The following is a 17,331-nucleotide window of genomic DNA, read 5'->3' as shown; positions in this document are numbered from 1 at the left end:
GTTGTGAATCAGTAGCAGACAAAAAATGAAGTTGGAAAAAATGTTTAGGTGTGACGTAGAGGCTTCTCCATTTGTAGACTACTAGATTTATCTAAGTCTTTGTTATCCTCGTCTGAACTGACATCTGGCTCAACGTCAAGATAGCTCCAATATTGCTCCAATAAAAACTGCAATTTTTAGCAGACAAGTTAAATAAAAAGACAAAAAAAGTTTAATCGTTTTTTTAATGTACAAAAACTTACAAAGTTAAAGTGAAAGATGCATTCCAAAGTCTAATCTGAACACATTTTTATTTCTCCCCTCATCAAATTCATGCACAAAATCATATGTTGATTGATAAGAAAATCTGTATTTTCACAAAAAAAATTAAAAATAGAGGCACTATATAATAGAAATGATTAAAATCAATTGCCCCATGCTTAGTTTTTGACAAGCCTTCAATAACTTATTGATAACGTTGTACAAACTAGTGCAAAGGTTCCTGAGGTAAAATATGAAAATACAGGTTTTTTTTATTAAAGCAAACAGAAACATAAAAAAACAATGACACTATAAACACGATTTTGTAGACATAAAAGGCATAGACTTTTTTCCTCAAGCAATATTCTCCTAGTACACATGTAACCAAACTTAATTTGTTCTTTTTCAGATGTTTAGTATGATTATTTTACAAAAAGGATTGTATACTGTTGATTTTATAAAGAATACTGAGCAGTGGTAGTGGGCGTTAACAATGAGAAGAGCTCCAGGCGGAAAAAAAACAATGCAGTAGACACAAAGAAGGGATGCTGCTCACTGCAGGAGCAGCTCAAAAGAAGGTGTCGTGGGACGGAGGGGTCGTTCACAGCAGGATCATTTGACACTGAAGACACCTGAGCAGCTCAGTTTAGTTGTGTCTTTATGAACATGATGTCTTCTTTGTTCTCCGCACACAGAAAGGCTGGGTCCAAAATGTCAGCCAGGTCCACCACTTTTTTTTGTGGATGGACAAATACCTCATAACTATGAGCGCATATATAAAAAAATAAAGAGTGAAGGTCATATTTTTTCCACATAGTTGCCAGGGAACATGCCCTGCCGCCCGCGAATCCTGCCAAACCACCAACCAGATGGATCTGCAAAAAGCAAATAAGATTCGGCTTTAAGTCACTAATCCAAACTGCTTATTGCTTTCTTGACCTCTCTGTTGCTACCAGTTAAACTCATACATGTATTCTTAAAGTTGACGCGGTTATTCAACCACACACACCTTCTCTAACGAGTTCAATCACATCGTTGACTTCAAAGCTGATCTCGTCTGAGTCTTGCCCGACGTACTGATACAAAGCTCGACACTGGGGAACCTGAGGCCGCGGCTGGGGTTTGGGAGCAGGTGGTGGTCGATGGCTGATGCTCCTTTTCCTTTGCATCCTGTAAATAAGGAGGAACAAAAAGCAGTAGGAAAGAAACAAAAATTGAAAATAAATGGCCAGACTGCAATGCAACTATAAACTTAATGACAATTAACACAAATTTGTGAGGTACAATAACCAGAAGAGGCATCTTGAAAAAATAAAGCAACATTTGAATTTATTTCATAATTTACAATGGTTCCATTAGGTTTTTTTTGTTGTTGAAATTCTTAAGAGTGTCTACTGTTAGTATGATTATTTTTGGTATAAAAACAAATTGTTTTGACAGAAATAATTTAAATCTTCTAATATTTACTACATTAAAAAAAATCCATGCTACATTAAATGACTCTGCATTTGAAACTGGATTCTGCTTGAAGAGCAGGGAACAGGTAATGGCTTTATAAGTTTGGCATAAAACTGCGAATGCAATGAGTAAAGGCTGTCCTTTTAGAAATGACAATTCTCCATTTGTTCTTGCTTCCAGAACTTGTCAAGTAAGTCAAGGAGGCTCTGCACTGTTTTTCTGCTGCCCACTCATTCTCTATCAGATGTGAGGTGTTATCTACATTTCTACTGCATAGGTTATTCATTCTGGGCTGACTCTTTGGAGTTTTGCTGCTCGTCTTTCCATTTCTGTTGTTCTATTTTAACAAACAGAACAGCAGCACATCTGGAGGGATCATTAGGGTTTCAGCTTAGCATAAATCACTTCACTTGTTATTCCCCTCATTTGTTTTGAGCCTGGAGCCTCACCTTGGCAAGCCCAAAAAGCTTACAGAACTTGTATGCACTGTTTTTCACGTCTTGTGGGCTCCACCTTTTGAGCTGGATGATTGTCTTACCCTGACATGCCCTGATCAGGCACACTAAGGAAGTCCAGGTTTCCCTGGTCATGCTGGTTATTGGCTGGGACTCGGGGAGTCTTCTGGTGTCCCAGTTTAGGCAGGGCGGTGTTGGGTGGTCGACCCCGCTTGTTTGGCGATGAATATGTGATCTCTGACTGTTGAGGAGCAGGTGCCCTGTGGCCCCTGGCTGCTCCATTTTGATGAGCTAAAAGCAGAAATTAAAGGTGAAACAACCAAAACATCTGAAGAAGAAAAAAAGGAAATATGTTCATATTTAATTTTGTCATAAAAGAAAAGGTGGAATGATGAAAAACTGTATAGGCTTAGAAAAATGTTCATCTTTTAGCATAATGTCCTTGTATGTATATATATATATATATATATATATATATATATATAATAAAAACTATGCAAAATTATTTGAAACATTTGCAAGAAGAAAAGTGATTCAACGTATTGGCTAATTTTTTATTTAATTTACATGTGAGATATTATGAAAGATAAAGATTTTGGGCTTTATATAGGAATAATTTGTTGAATTTGTAGTAAAATTATTTCTTAACATCTTCTGGAAAATTTCCTGAAAATTAAAAAAAAAATAAAGACAGCATATCCTCATTGGTATATTCTGTCAGTAAAAGATTTTTTTCCTAATAACTATAAAAAGTTGTGGGAACAAAAGCCTCTATGTTTGGAAGTACATTACCTCGGCTAGGAACATGATTTCTCCCTCCACCATAGGACCCAACAGCAGACTTCCTGGTCGGTTCTGGTGAAAATAAACATTGGTTACAATAAACCTTTAAATATTCACAACAAAACTATTATATTTAAAAAAGGAAATTTTTTCCCTACAATTTTGTGCAAAGTTTAATGTTTTTCTATTTTGAAGAAAAGCAAAATTGTCTAATCCGTCCTTTAAACCTACTGGATGATTTGGGCAGACCGTCTCCTATTGTGATCGTGAGGGTTTTCCCTGCAGATTTGATCTGGGCCACATTCCCTGTACCCCTCTGAAAAACCAGCACTCTGGAACCTCCTCCACCCCAGCCCTCCTTCTTCACTCTGAACTCCAGTCTGGGACAGAGGAAAGTGTTTGTTAACATCCGGTATATGTTTCTCGAAACAGACTTTTGGGAACCTTCTACCTGTCAGCAAAGGAGATAGTCATTTTTCTCTTAGTCACTTCCTCGTAGCGTTTAGAGAGTAAACTGAGGAACTCGGTCTTAAAGTTGGACTCCAGCAGACTGTCGTAGAGAGTCTCATGCAGGATGAAAAAATCATCCTGTCTCGTGCTAGGGAATTTAGAAAAAAAAGAACTAAATAAAGCAAAAAGTGTACTTGTAGAGAAGCATTTTGGAACAACATACAAGCATTTACTAATAAAAAAATGTATTTTTGAGAGCGGAAAACACTCATTCTGGTTCTGATAACAAGGTTTTACTCCAGATTGGCTTTTTTAAAACAGACTAAACACAGAACTCAAAGATTAGAATTTCTCCACTTTCTGGTATTTTGAAGAAACAATTCAGCTTAAGCAAAAAAAAAAAGCAAAGATATTCCACATATTTTACTATTGCAAAATGTTACCTGAGAGAGACACCGCTGATGCTTTCGAACTCCATTTTTCGTTTCAGCACCTCTTTGATCTGTCCTTTCTCTGGTCCCTTCTTGACTTTTTCTCTACCGATCAGATAAATACCCTTTGGGGTCAAGATCAGATCTCTCTTGATGGACTGTAAGGAATAGCAAGAAGATTTTTTTTAGATATATTTCTTCTGTTTGAAATAACTAAACATAGCCTCTTCCTCTAAAAGAGCTCATCACCTTGAACCTGCGGTCAAACTTGTTGACCGAATCTGCAAAGTCGACTCTCTCCCTTTTAGCCAGGAACTGTCGCAGCTCAGGTCTCTGCTCCAGTCCGAGATAATCTCCAACGAAGTTCCTGTTGATGCTGTTCTTCCTCCGCTCTTTGGAGTTGTAAAGAATGTCGGAGGCTGAATGGCACAAAAACCCCAAAAACTTCAGACTTTAACCCAGAATAACATGGAAAGTCCAAATTTCCATTTTTACCTTCTTCTCTCATCTGCTCGTACTTCTTCCTGGCAATAAATCTTCTCCAGGCCTTTTGGATGATCCTTGCAAAAGTGTCAAATTTTCTCTCCCTCATCTCTTCCAGTAAAAACAGCTAAACACAAACAAAAAACATTTAAACAAATTAAATTCCAATATTTTATCATTGTCAGATTGAATTAGGTTTTTATTATTATTGCAAATGTCATATATGTTTTGTTAATCTGCAGAAGTCCTGCATGTTTTCTATCCAAACCTGCTAGAATACAGCTGGCTTTACTTACTGACTGTCATTATAAAGTCTCTACAGAGGTTGGTGATGAACTAATTCTGGAGTGTTTGAGTAAAGTAGCATTAAAAATAAAGCAGGGCAGTTTGGCCAGGTTTGGGAAACACTCTCTTATCCAATGCATCCAATGTGTAATTGGGATGCAGCGCTGCGTACTTCACTTCTCCGTCCTTTAACAAGACAGAGACTCACTATCAGGTCTCTGCAGAGCTGATGACTTTCATTTGGGAGAAGATGAGCTGCTAAATCATGCAGGTTTGTAGGTCTTGAGGAACAGGACTGAGAAACATCCTGTCTTTCTTTTGCACATTTTTAAACCACCACATTCTAACCCAGGGATTTCCACCCTTTAACAGCAAAAGAGTCATTTGGTTTTTTACAAATCAAAACCAAGTAGGAGTCGCAAACTCTTATTTTACCCTTTAGGAAAATTTAAAACTGCTTTGTTTTCATTATATTTATTTTTTGGCTTGAATGAAAAAAGAAATACAAAAAACAAACTTGCATTTTCTCAAAATGTAAAAATGTTTTTCATTTCTGACAGAAGGTCGAATAACTGCCTTTTAAAGTAAAAGACTTCCTGTGCCAAAAAAGGATCATGGCAGTGCAGCTAATGTGCTCCTACAAAAGGCTATAGACAACCCAATACAAAAATGGCCTTTTCTCTTGTTATACTCTTACTATTGCTGTCAACCTGAACATAAAAACAAGTTCATTGGTTTATGATTCAGTAGAAAAAGTGTAAAGAATATACAAATTTAGATACTTCAGCAACTCCTCTAACTATTTTTATGCAGCATAATATGTGCTTTAAACTCATAAAATAAACTGATCAAAAAGATCAGACTTTTTAACCAAAGTTTGCTCAGTATTTGAAATATGTGCATCTGGAGGAAGCGTGGAGGGAACACAGCCTCTTGATGTCAACCTTTACATAGTTTGTCATGCTTCTAGGTGCACTTCAACAAAAAATGTATAAACTAAAATAATATAAATTAAATCAATGCTAACTTAGTAACTCTTACCTTTAAAAATTACAATTATTTTATTTTCTATGGAGGGGTAAAAGAGGCACCTGTAGCTTCATATCCTCAGGTTGCCTGCTTTACCCCTGCCTTTGCAACTTCTGACTGGCTGAACGTACATGATCAGGAAATAAGCAGTGGCGAGGGCCAGGATTTCCAGTAGCACACAATAGCAGCCTTCAAGAACTGGAGTTCTCTGCCTTCAGGTTCTAATCCTCATTCTGTCCTTGGGAATCCTTCTCAAACCCAAATTTGCAATTTTTTTGCAACTCATCTTTTCTTATAAGTGTCCCCTCCTCTGCTTCTTCCATTTTTCTCTTTAGTTTACATCCTCTTTTCTCATTCCTAATCCACTTCTTAATCTAATGCTAAACTAATTCAGAAGAACTGGTCAGTACCGATTCTGGGTTTTTGACAAAGACTTTGGTGCGTCCCAACTGGTATTGATCGTTGTCCATGTTGACAGACCGAAGGAGATGAAGGACCCCCTGCTGCTCTGGGCCCCTCCAGCAAGGCCATGTCTCAGCTGTTAGAATGGCATACCTGTGTTCCCCAACCATGAACGGACAAAAACAAAAAGTCATGTTTAAACAGACGTGTGGACATTTTTTTTTCCTTTTAAACAAACACCATGTGTTAAAGATATAAAACATTTCTTATCAGAGACACCTCATCAGAAACTTATTGAAGAGTCTACGGTATGCAAATCCAGCCCTTCGGACACGAATGTTTTCTCGCAAGCCAAGATATTCAACCTGGTGTCTGGCCCTGGAAACAGAAGGGACAGACGTTTTATTCCCTGCCGTCTCTTGAATGGCATGCATAAGTGTGAGCATGCAGACCTGCTCTCCTCCCAGTCTTTTGGGCGTTTCGTCTCATTGGGTTTGATACAACGGATATAATGAGGAGTGCACTTCATCAGTGTGTTCACCAAATCATTTGCTTGTTTCTGTAGAGAAGATGTTACAGTTAAAGTCATGTCATGCAAAGGACCAGACTCAGGAAAACTGTGATGACCTTGATCTTTGAGCTCGCTGTGGTCGGCCGGCCCTTTTTGTCTGTGTTTAGATTTTCAGGAAACAAGCTTCGGATGAAATCGCTGAGGGAGAAAGTTAAAATTCTGAGCACATTTATAGACATAAATTTAAGCTCCATTTTGGCAAAGGAAACTTACAATTCACTGCTTTGCATGAGCTCAATAAGGTCAGGGAAGAGCACGTCCCTGTTTCTTTCGCAGAATCCATTGATATCATATGACACCTGACACAGCACCACATGCAAGTAATTATAGATAGCAGAAAAATCCCTCCTTGCATTTGCATTATCACCAAAAAACACCTGTCCAACACTTCCTCTTTACTGCCCTTAGTTAAAAGATACTCAAAAGCTAAGGTTTTTTGTGGATAAATTTGAACTGATTCAGGTTCAAACCTTCCCGGCGTAGTGATGCACGACAAAACCGGAGTTCCAGCTGTTGAAATGTTCGTGTGTTCCCACAGCAGCCTGCAGTTTCTGCAGCAAAGTGCCATCTGCACCTTCTCCTTTGGCATGCATCGTGGCACACACATCATCCAGCACACTCATAATTCCTGGGGGATTCTGCAAGCAAGAGGCAACTTTTCAAAACAAATATCCCAATTAAATACTCCAAATCAGACGGTCATATAGATCCTATATTAATCAGTAATTCTACCATACAGGAATGAACTACTAAACTTTGCAGAAAGTGTAATATGAGAAAAAAATCTTAATGGCAGATTTTTTTCTATTGCCTATTTTGTAGATGAAAACAACTGCTTGACTCTTCTTGAAGCTAAGATAATTTACTCACATTCTCTAACGTAAAACTTGTGACTGACAGATCTTTTTGCTTCTTTTGTATCTGGTTTATAAGTTGATCAGTAAGAGTCTATTCTAGATGGCTAAGTGTTAATCTATATAAGGATGTATTATAGACTCACCAGTTTATTCTCAATAAGGTCACACACAATCTTGTTGTTGAAGTAATCGATTGGGGTCCATTTAATGCCTTCCTGGACGTACTCTTCCTGTCAAAAAGGTGAAGCAAAACTTCAGAGGGTAATTTTTCTCCTACTACCACTTATTTTTAAATAAATTTTTAAAACACAAACAAAAGGATGCTTCCTTCATAAGACGTGCAATCAATGCCTTTACCTGCTCAGCCTTCAGAGTGAGTTCAATAAAGATCTGCTGCAGTTTCTCATTAACAAAGTTTATACAAAACTGCTCAAACCCATTTTTCTGTGAATAAAAATACAACACAGTTATTGTCAGAGCATGTGAGAATAAAATGACAATGATCGGTGCCAAGCGTAGCATCTGCCTTTAAATTTGATGCACTTTCAACCTGCAGAGAACCAACCTTAAATATCTCAAAGCCGTAAATGTCAAGCACCCCGATGCTGAACTCTTCATGTGGCTTTTGAATGGCTTTATTTATAGCCTGGAGAAGACAGAAAGTAAGAAGGAAAATAAGAAAACAGTGAAGGAGAGCTTGTAGTTTTAGCTGCACCTACAAATATTGATATAAAAAAGGCTACCTCTACTAGGTAATCAAAGAGGCGTGCATAAAGGGCTTTAGCCAAGGCGTCTCGGGTGTAAGTGGCCTGCTCCTGGTTAAGAGTCACATTAATGGACTCAGACTTCCCTCCCCACTTTGAATCCATCTGTCGGCTGGTCAGCTTGTCCTGCAGCCGGTTGGGGTCGATGCCCAGCAGGTAAGCAGGGAAGGCAAGTACTAGTGCAGACATGAACAAAGTTTAACATAACACATTTATGATTTTTACTGCATATTGAGAACTGCTTTCAGTTCAAATCTTTTACTATGCAACAGTTTTTCAATGACTATAAAGAACTCAGGATAATAAAAAGTTCAGCGTTGATTAAGAGCCAACAAAAAAAAACACAAGCAGTACAAACAGGACTATCAATTAGCTTGAAGCCAAGGGAGTGCTGATGAGCTCTAACCTCATCCTCAATGGGATAGACATACACATTCGAGGTGAGTAACAGTGTGTGTGTCACACTCACAGTCTGTGCTTTCCACTTGCCCATAGTTGCCTGCCTCTATGAAGCTGACATTTCCCAGGTGAAGAATACCTGCAATGATCTGCAGCACCTGAGCCTGGATGTCAGCAGGGATTCCAATCACCTGCATGGCCTCCTGAAGCAGGAGTAATCCCAGCAGTGAGATGAGCAATTTATAAGCAAGCATCTGAGAACTACCAGAATAAAACTGCTATATTGGACACCTTTATTTTTATTTGTTATGTAATCTGAATTCATACTCTTACTTTGCTTCTATTTCACTATATGTTTTCCACTCTAGAACATCTGCTGGAATTATTTTTAAAGAGATCTACATAATATTATTTAACAGAAGCAGCACACTGTTGCAATAATGTACCAAAGTCTCTTGGAAGTCTTTACTGTCGTTGGTTCCATCCACCTTATACGTCCCGGATTGGTTCAGGTAGTAGTAATAGTCTGGAGTCATGACGCCAAGGGCTTCCTTTTGCTGAGCGTTAGCACCCTCTATCATCTGGAAGATGACAGTGCAGTTTGAAAAAAAAAAAAAACTAAAATCGTTCTGCATGAAGTACCTCACAGGTTTTTTTTTTTAAGATTTCTGTGTCAGAAAAATTTCTCTGATTGAGCTAAATCTGCTACTGACCTGATAGTAAATGTGGAAGTTCCTCTCATTTTCATTCTGGTTCACCACCCTCGACTTTTCAAGTAGGAAGTTTGAAATTTTGCCACCATCTGGTTCGCCTCCTCTGCTGAACTGAATCTCAAAGTATTTCCCCTGTAAATGGAAAGTTAAAATTTACAATCTAAGTGGAAAACCAAACAAAACTGCTAATTTATCAATGTAATAGAGCAGACCTTAACAGATGAAATATTTGACCATATCCTCTTGTCTTTTTGTCAAGTTAAGATATGAAACATCTTGTAATGTAACCTTTTTGGCATGACTAATAGAGGAAGTGCTTGTCAATGTCTGATGTACCCATGAACATAGTTTCTGTGGTTCTATTATGGGGTCTGACTGCAACGTTGCTGCATCTGTGCATGTTGATGTGGTCTATAGATGTTAATATCCCCGAATGCCACAGAGAAACAGTGTAGAGTGATGAGAAACGCAGCAAACAATGCACATCTTTGATGCATTATGAAACTCATTAGCTTAGCTATTTTTGATTAAAAGATATAAACACAAACATAAAGAAAACTGAGTCTATATTGCAGCAATCAGCTGCTGCAGTGTGCTGTCTCTTTTCCTTTTATTTTAGAAGTAAATGTATCACAGCAAAGTGTTTATATGAGTTTTTTTGGTTCGTTAAAGTATTTTCAGACCCTAAAAATCCAGTTTTGTGTTTTCTTTTCTGAATTCATGTCAAAGTCACATTAACTTACACTTTATTGTGTGGATATTTTAATGTGCACTGTCAAAAGTAACAACATACATGCACGGACTAACAATTGCTGGCAATTCAAGCTTTAAATCTTTTTTAGTCTGGTGTTTAGACATTTTTCTTAACCCCATGGCACCTAAATTTATTTCCAACGATGAAAAAAAAAATGTCACTTATATTTTTGCTTTCAAGTAGATGATAAATTAAGGTCATTTTGGAGCTGAAGTGGTTTGATGAATATTTGCATCAATAGGCATTAAAGGGTTGAGTAGGTAATGCAGACTGAAAATAACAGGAAAACAGGACAGAGTAGCCATCAAATACATCACTAAACAAACTTCAGATATAGTTTTTATATATTTATTAGAAATTGAACTGAGGATGCAGAGCTAATGCACACTGCAAAGCTTTTATTTAAAACTTTGTCATAAAAGCAGAAACTATTACATTTAGCCATGTAATGTAACCATAGATTACATTTTAAATAACAACAAAGTTTAATGAAACTGCATTCGTGTTCATTTCTGTCATCATTGTTGTTTTCTTTGCATTTTATTTTGAAATAAGCATTTCTTCCATTTGGATAGCATCTTTAGCAAAAGTTAAAATAAGGACTAAACTTACAAATCGACTTGAGTTGTTGTTGCGGACTGTTTTTGCATTCCCAAATGCTTCCAGCAGTGGATTGGATTGTAGTATGATGTCTTTTACGTGCTGCAAAAGAAGCAATGTCAGCAAGCGAAGACAAAAAAAACCCCACTCTGAGTTTTATAGAACAATCAGATAAGCTTCCCTTGCATTCACCTGCACTTTTGATCCACCTCCAGATACTTTGGAAATGTAACCCATGATGTATTTTGCAGCTACAGTCTTTCCAGCACCACTCTCACCGCTAACATAGAATCAATAAAAACGGTCAGCAGCGTTGCAAAGAAAAAAAAAAAATTTAAAGGGGGTTCTAATAACAGGTAAATGTTGAAATATGGTATTACCTGATGATTACACACTGGTTCTCTCCATCTATCATCATGTTTCTGTACATGTTATCAGTCAGAGCGTAGATGTGAGGCGGATTCTCATACTGGGCCTGCAGTGAGGAACAGATCAGAGAAAGATGATGGGCATTGCTGTTGAGGGAGGAGCTGGTGCAGCACACACACTCCACAATGTTTGAAGACGTTTTACTCACTGCTCCTTGGTAAAGTTCAATCTCCCTGTCTGTAAAGTAGGGCATCTGTTTGAATGGGTTCACTGAGATCAACACAGGGCCGATGTAAGTCTGAGCGGGTTGTTAGGGAAAATAAGCCAGTATCTTATGATCTATTTTACCTTTAATGTGTTTGAACCTCTCTCTGGAGAGGCCTTCTTTCTTTCTTTTCTGTAGTATCATGCCTTAATGAGGTGAATAAAAAATTCACACAGATAGAAGTTGGCCAACTATTGTGACAAATGCAAAACAACAAAAAATGGATAATTGACTGCCTTTCATACGGCTATGTTAATTTATTTAGGGATGATGTCATCTTTAATTCTTGTTAGGAATAAAATACAAAAGGATGAATGGAAATGTCTAAGTAAGATTGAAAATGAGTTAAAGTAAAATACTAGTTTTTCTAGACACCTGCACAATGTTCTAGGTTAAAACATTGATCATTTGACTAACATAAAACTAGCAATTAGTATTATTCCAATCTAAAAATTCCTGCAGGAGATTTTTTAAATGTTTTGCTGAAGTTTTATATCACTGTTGGTTGAGGTCAAGAAGATTTACCACCCTCTTGCTGCCCATTTGGTGATGAAGGGGGAATTTTGAAGTCATGTCACCACTATGGTGCGATCTCAGAACTTCCTTCCTTCAGCTCTGAACCATCACTGGCAAAAAAAAAAAATGCGAAAATTCATCCTACTCAAACAAACTTACCAAAAGTTCACCCTTAAATGACAACAAAAGCTGATTTACTTGCTCTTACCTCAGACTTTACTACAGCTATTCACTGTATATTATTATTTCATAGTTCTACATGAGTGGCTGACAGCTGCTTTTGCAAACTGGTGGATTATTCTAGCTGCAAAAGAAGGTTTAAAGTTCAGCTCTGCTCTCTGAAAACGGAAGCGAGTTATTGAGTCATGCAGCTTTTGCAAAAGAGGAAGAAAACATTTCTTGTATTTTTACCCATATATGTTCGCTTGAATGCTGGACCACGTGTCTCTACTATGAGTATCTGTGTGGGTTGGGAGGAAGTTATTGCTATTATTCCCAATATGAAAAAATCCCAAACCGTGTTACGTGTGCTGCTAATTTAAGTGGTTTAAATGTCTGCTGGCAGGATACAAAGATGTAGTCATCCATGTATCGCTTCTTGAGGTTCTCCACGATGGCATCTTCTGTGATCTTGGACAGGAGAACCATGTCGTCCACTCCGCTTTGCTTTACATTTTGACTCTGCCAGTGGTACTTTGCCTGAAACGAACAGGAAAGAAAACTGGTTTAGGATGTACAAAAATTAATTCACAGAAAACATTTAAATCAATGAAGATTTTTTTAACACCACTTTAATGTTATCTCAAAAATGTCTTTAACGTTTGGAGAAATTGATAGTTTTTTCTTCAAAAAGTTTGACATATTTGATTGTAACACTCTTTCTCGAAAGTTTGGTAGGTGTACAGAAGGAGTCAAGGTGACACTATTCAAAGCATTTTGTGCTCCTCTGTACACAGCTCATCTTTGGGTGAACTATAAAAGTGCCAGTATGAGAAAGCTGCAGGTGGCGTACAATGATGAATTAAGAGTGCTTTTAAATGAGCCAAGGAGGACAAGTGCCAGTGAGCTGTTCGTTTCTCTCAGAATTAACACTCTCTGGGCTTGCATGCGCTCACTCATGTTCAAGTTTATTTACAGATTAAATGATTCAGAGAATACTCTCATCTTGGCTATAAGTAACATTAGATTTAGTGCCATTGGCTTCCAGTCAAATTTATGGAAACACTGGAGGGACTGTCTTTTTATTTGTCATTGTAACTTGTGTTTTTATGGTGTGGTATTTATAAATAATGTTTTTATCTTGGTATTCATTCTAATCCTTTTTAATTTTTTTTTTTTTATTAACTTAATACTGTTACCCACCTTATGTGTTCTAGACTCTGTGTATTTTTAATGTAGTGGGTCTGTGAACTCCTTTTTACTGATTGGACCATGAGTCTGGAATAAATTCTATCTCTCTCTTCCATATTCCATATTCAGTGTTTGCTCTGAATCAAGAGTTTCCACTTGATTAAAAAGAAAAAACAAATTTTAAGCATCAGTACGAAGACGATTCTAAACATCGTCCATAGTGGTTGCCATTATATGAAGCTGGTTTCCAGGAAACCAGCCACAAAGTGTTTCATTGCATCTGTGACAAAGCAAACCTCAAGGTGTGATGGAAGCACAGCAACTCTCAATCATTTTTATGACTTGAATTATTTTGTAATCAAGTTAACAGTTTTTGTTTTCCAGGAACAAAGTTTTTCTTCAAAGCAAATCAGCTGCGGTTAAAGTTCCTACGAATTTAAAATAAAAAAACAAGACACTTGCTTGTTCCCTCAAATTTGCTCATGTGCTTGATGTGTGAGGTTTGACAGGTCATGAAGCTGCCAGAGGAGTTAAGCTGTGGTCTGCATGACCGACCAGCTCCCTTGTATTGACACAGAAAACAAAATTAGAAAGGAAAAAAGCATCTATTTCCACCAGATCAGGAATTATTTTCATTAAAAGCTTTCAAAGTTTTTTTCAAAATAATTCCAAGTCCCTTTTGTTATTTACAAAATCCCTCTATTCTATATGGTAGAAAAAAAAGCTCTGACAAAAAGGTGAGCTTCTTTTTATAAAAAAAATAAAATAAAGAGACTATTGAATATTGTTGGCTTTATGTAACCTTTGAGCTCAATTACATATGTGAATAATGACTTTAATACCTAAAAATGCTGAAGTGGAAATTTGGACAAAACCCGACATGACAAAACAAAACAAAAAAAAAAGCTTTTTGGAGTCTTTTGGATCGCAATCCCATCACAATTTCCATCTGTTCAGATAAACAGCTACATATTCCAAAAACATTTTTTTTTTTTTATCGCCAATATATACTTTATCGTCCCATGAGGGAAATTTGTCTTGGGCTGAGGAGCCCACAGCTACAACAAAAAAAAAACCCAACAGAATAAACATAAACATTAAGACAACACCTCCAAAAATAACAGCCTGAGACACTTGACCATTTACAGTTTGTTGAGCAGTGTTATGGCTGATGAAACGAACGAGTCGTTATATCTGTTGGTTTTAGATTTAGCTGCTCTGAAGCGTCGTCCGGATGGTAATAGTTCAAAGTCAGAAAACAGAATATGAGATGGATCACTGATGATTTTATGAGCTAGACATGTCCCAGAACACTCATAAATTTGTTGCAAAGAAGGAAATTTGCGTGTACCCATGAACTTTATAGCTTTTTTTCATTATGTTACTAGTCTTGTTTTTGTTTTGAAAAGACTGAACAAACTGCCAAACCAGACACACAGACCGTGGTGGATATTAATTTCAAGCACAGATGTGTAAATGGTCCACGTTATTTTACTACTGACACCAAAGCGCCTCAGACGTCATAGAAAGTGCATCCTTTTATAATCTAGTTCTAACTTTAACATAACCAGACTGCTTCAGAAGAATTGTTTTTTTAAAGGCCCCAAAAAAACTCCTAAATCAAGAATTGGCACTTTGGGTTTGAGCAGTAATGTTTGTTCAAGGTTTGCAGTTATGTCCACAGGGTATTGATGTGTTGTAGCTGCAGTTTCCCTCATGCCTGAAACTTGCTTTCAATGTTTGAATTGAAGCCTTGTATGTATGTTTTTGGTGAATTGTATCCAAAACAGAGGTTTCTACTGCATTTCCAGACTCTGTCCTCATCACAGTATTGTTCTCTAATTGGGTGTGTGTTCTCATACAGGAAACAGCATTGTCACGTATCTGAACGCTGGATCGATTCGACTAAAAATGCTTCTAAGATACAATCTGAGTTTGTAAAAGTGACCAAACTTGTGTCTGGCCTTTCAATTCAATCCATTTTTTGGTATAGTCCAAAATCACAACAACAGTCATCTCGATGGGCTTTTAAATGTATCGTCTAGTAATCCAATGAAGCTCTTCCCATTTTTTTTCTTCTTGCAACCCTTTTAGGCTGATGACTTATATTCTGTTCAAATTATTATTCTCAAACGGTTGCTGGTAATAGCTGCATGTACTCTGCTCATAGTGCTGTCAGTAATGCTTTTACAAACTCATCGAGCTCACAAATGAACATTTAGGAAAGCCATTTTCCTTGGGAAGCTGTCACTGAGGCCAAACGTCAACTGTGGAATAAAGAATGTAATATAATTTAACATCTGAGAGCAACTCTTACTAAAAAGCATGTTCCACTTTTCTGTTTGTGGTTGGGAAAATGCAAATAAGCAATATACAGAACAACAAAGTTCTGGTCGCAATGTAAATTTCTCGACAGTTTCAGCAAAGGCAGAATTTGACCTCAAGTGGAAATTTTTTGAACATTTGTTGCTTTCCTCTGCTGCTTTGCCCTCTTCTCTGTGGAATTTAAGCCATTTTAAAAAGCAAATGTTGGGCTTTGCAGCTGGGATGAACTCAAGGTGGAGACAACAATTATTTTTGGTTTCTTTGCAGGTTTCATAAAAGCAGGTTCACTGCTTTTTCCAGCAAAACAGCTCACAAAAAACACATCAGTCTCAATAAACGCTAAAGTAAACAAGAAACAAATATGCACATTGTAAGTGAGAAAAACTAAAATTACAGCACAGATGGCAAAGAGGAAAAATCTTATTTACATCTGGAGTGCCTACAATAAAATCTCTCAACAGGTACGCTCCTGGCTCTTTTCTCTTGAAAATTTAAAAAAAAAAAACTGGTTGGAAAATTAGTTAAAAATCCAACTTATTTTTTCTTCAATTTGCTTGCATGTCATTGACAAGAAGTGACACTGTTTCACAACTTCACCAAATAAGACCCGGACATGTGGGGGACCATGCTCAGCGAGAGGAGGAAGTGCTGTGACAGAAAGTGCCGTCCTCTCCTGAAGTCCACTTCCTTTTCTCACACCTCAATGCTGCCTCTTGTGAAACCTCCTGAACTTTGTACACACCAAAAACAGATCTGTAGATGCTCATCAGTAACTTTTAACACATTCACCGGCGTGAGATGACAATGCTAGTCCATCTTTACATTTTAAATAAACGATAGGTTTGTTGATACTTTGGAATAAAAAGACAACAACAACGTATTCCTGTTTTTTTCCCTCCTGATGTGCTTTAAGTTGCATTTATTGACTTGTATGAGTGATTTGTTTCTTTAAAACTTTAGATTAAAACAAACATCAAAGTGTTTGATTTAAGATCATCATTGCAAAAGGAAACGGCACCTCCTTAAAAAGAGGAAACTCAGTGCTGATACTCTGAAGAAGCTTACTTTACCTAAACGAACATAGTTCCATCAAGTTCCATTCCTGCCAGAACTAACCTTTGCATAACAATTTGTCTCTTGAAATTGCAATTTCTACCAATAATTTAAGTTTATCACAAGCTTTTGTCACCACTGAAAGCACCAGAGTGCTAATAAACAGCCAAAGGGCTAGAAAATGTGAAGGTCTCAGCAGCAAACAGATGGCAAACTCACATCATAAGAGAGAAGTCAAAACTGTTTAAAGAGAAGTGAAGGGGTACTGTACCATGGTTGCTGTGAGCCTCTCCTCCTCAGGTGTTTAATGTCCACAGTTGGTGTTTGCTGCTACAATCCACAGCCTGATCTCTTCAGAGAGCCGCCATCGTACAGGGGGACAAAGCAGCAGCAGCAGTAGCAGCAGCCAGGAGCCTAAAGGACATCAAGTAAAGCATTCAAAATCTATTTCCTCATACTCCCCCTGACAAAGTGTGAAACAAGAACTACCCGAGTGATGCACAAACTCACAACACAGAGCCAAGAAGTTACTTCTGTTTTTGTCTGCTGCTCAGAGCTGCCGTGCAGAGCCGGGGATTAAGTAATGACCAATGGCAGGTGTCAGTTTATGCACAAACGCCCCTCTGCCACACAGCAGATGAGTGTTGATAGTGACGCTGACCCAAAGGGGGATAATTATCTCCAGCATATTGCCAAATGATGGGTGTTTCAGTTGAGAGATGCCGGTTCCACCCAGGCTGTGGTTGCTTCACGTTTTGTTTGTACTCAGAGAAGCTTCT

At 37.6% G+C, this 17,331-nt stretch overlaps 1 protein-coding gene across 1 annotated transcript; it reads right to left on the bottom strand.

The window, feature by feature from the left end:
* Positions 1-206: 206 nt before the first annotated feature.
* Positions 207-17,027, bottom strand: myo1f (myosin IF). Its single transcript, XM_023954298.2, has 28 exons — positions 16,824-17,027; positions 12,395-12,523; positions 11,252-11,341; positions 11,055-11,149; positions 10,867-10,954; positions 10,687-10,776; positions 9,321-9,452; positions 9,054-9,188; positions 8,678-8,810; positions 8,188-8,384; positions 8,010-8,090; positions 7,802-7,888; positions 7,588-7,674; positions 7,058-7,225; positions 6,801-6,886; positions 6,644-6,725; positions 6,469-6,575; positions 6,296-6,394; positions 6,025-6,169; positions 4,313-4,427; positions 4,067-4,236; positions 3,830-3,975; positions 3,388-3,534; positions 3,168-3,316; positions 2,946-3,008; positions 2,237-2,444; positions 1,250-1,410; positions 207-1,115 (listed from the first exon to the last, which is right to left on the bottom strand). The coding sequence occupies exons 1-28, from the start codon at positions 16,824-16,826 to the stop codon at positions 1,039-1,041; spliced, it is 3,270 nt and encodes a 1,089-aa protein (XP_023810066.1). The 5' UTR covers positions 16,827-17,027; the 3' UTR covers positions 207-1,038.
* Between the last annotated feature and the right edge of the window lie 304 nt (positions 17,028-17,331).

Source organism: Oryzias latipes, chromosome 4 (assembly GCF_053564925.1).
Source record: "Oryzias latipes strain Hd-rR chromosome 4, Olatipes_Hd-rR_3.1".
Lineage (NCBI taxonomy): Eukaryota > Metazoa > Chordata > Actinopteri > Beloniformes > Adrianichthyidae > Oryzias > Oryzias latipes.
This window is presented reverse-complemented; position numbering and strand designations above follow the sequence as displayed.

What these genes read in the sequence shown, in the direction of transcription:
- myo1f (XM_023954298.2), bottom strand. An exon ending in TTGAACTTTACCAAGGAGCA is followed by an intron (nt 11,150 to 11,251) that starts GTGAGTAAAACG and finishes TCCTCACTGCAG; the next exon opens with GCCCAGTATGAGAATCCGCC. An exon ending in TGCATCACTACGCCGGGAAG is followed by an intron (nt 6,887 to 7,057) that starts GTTTGAACCTGA and finishes GTGCTGTGTCAG; the next exon opens with GTGTCATATGATATCAATGG.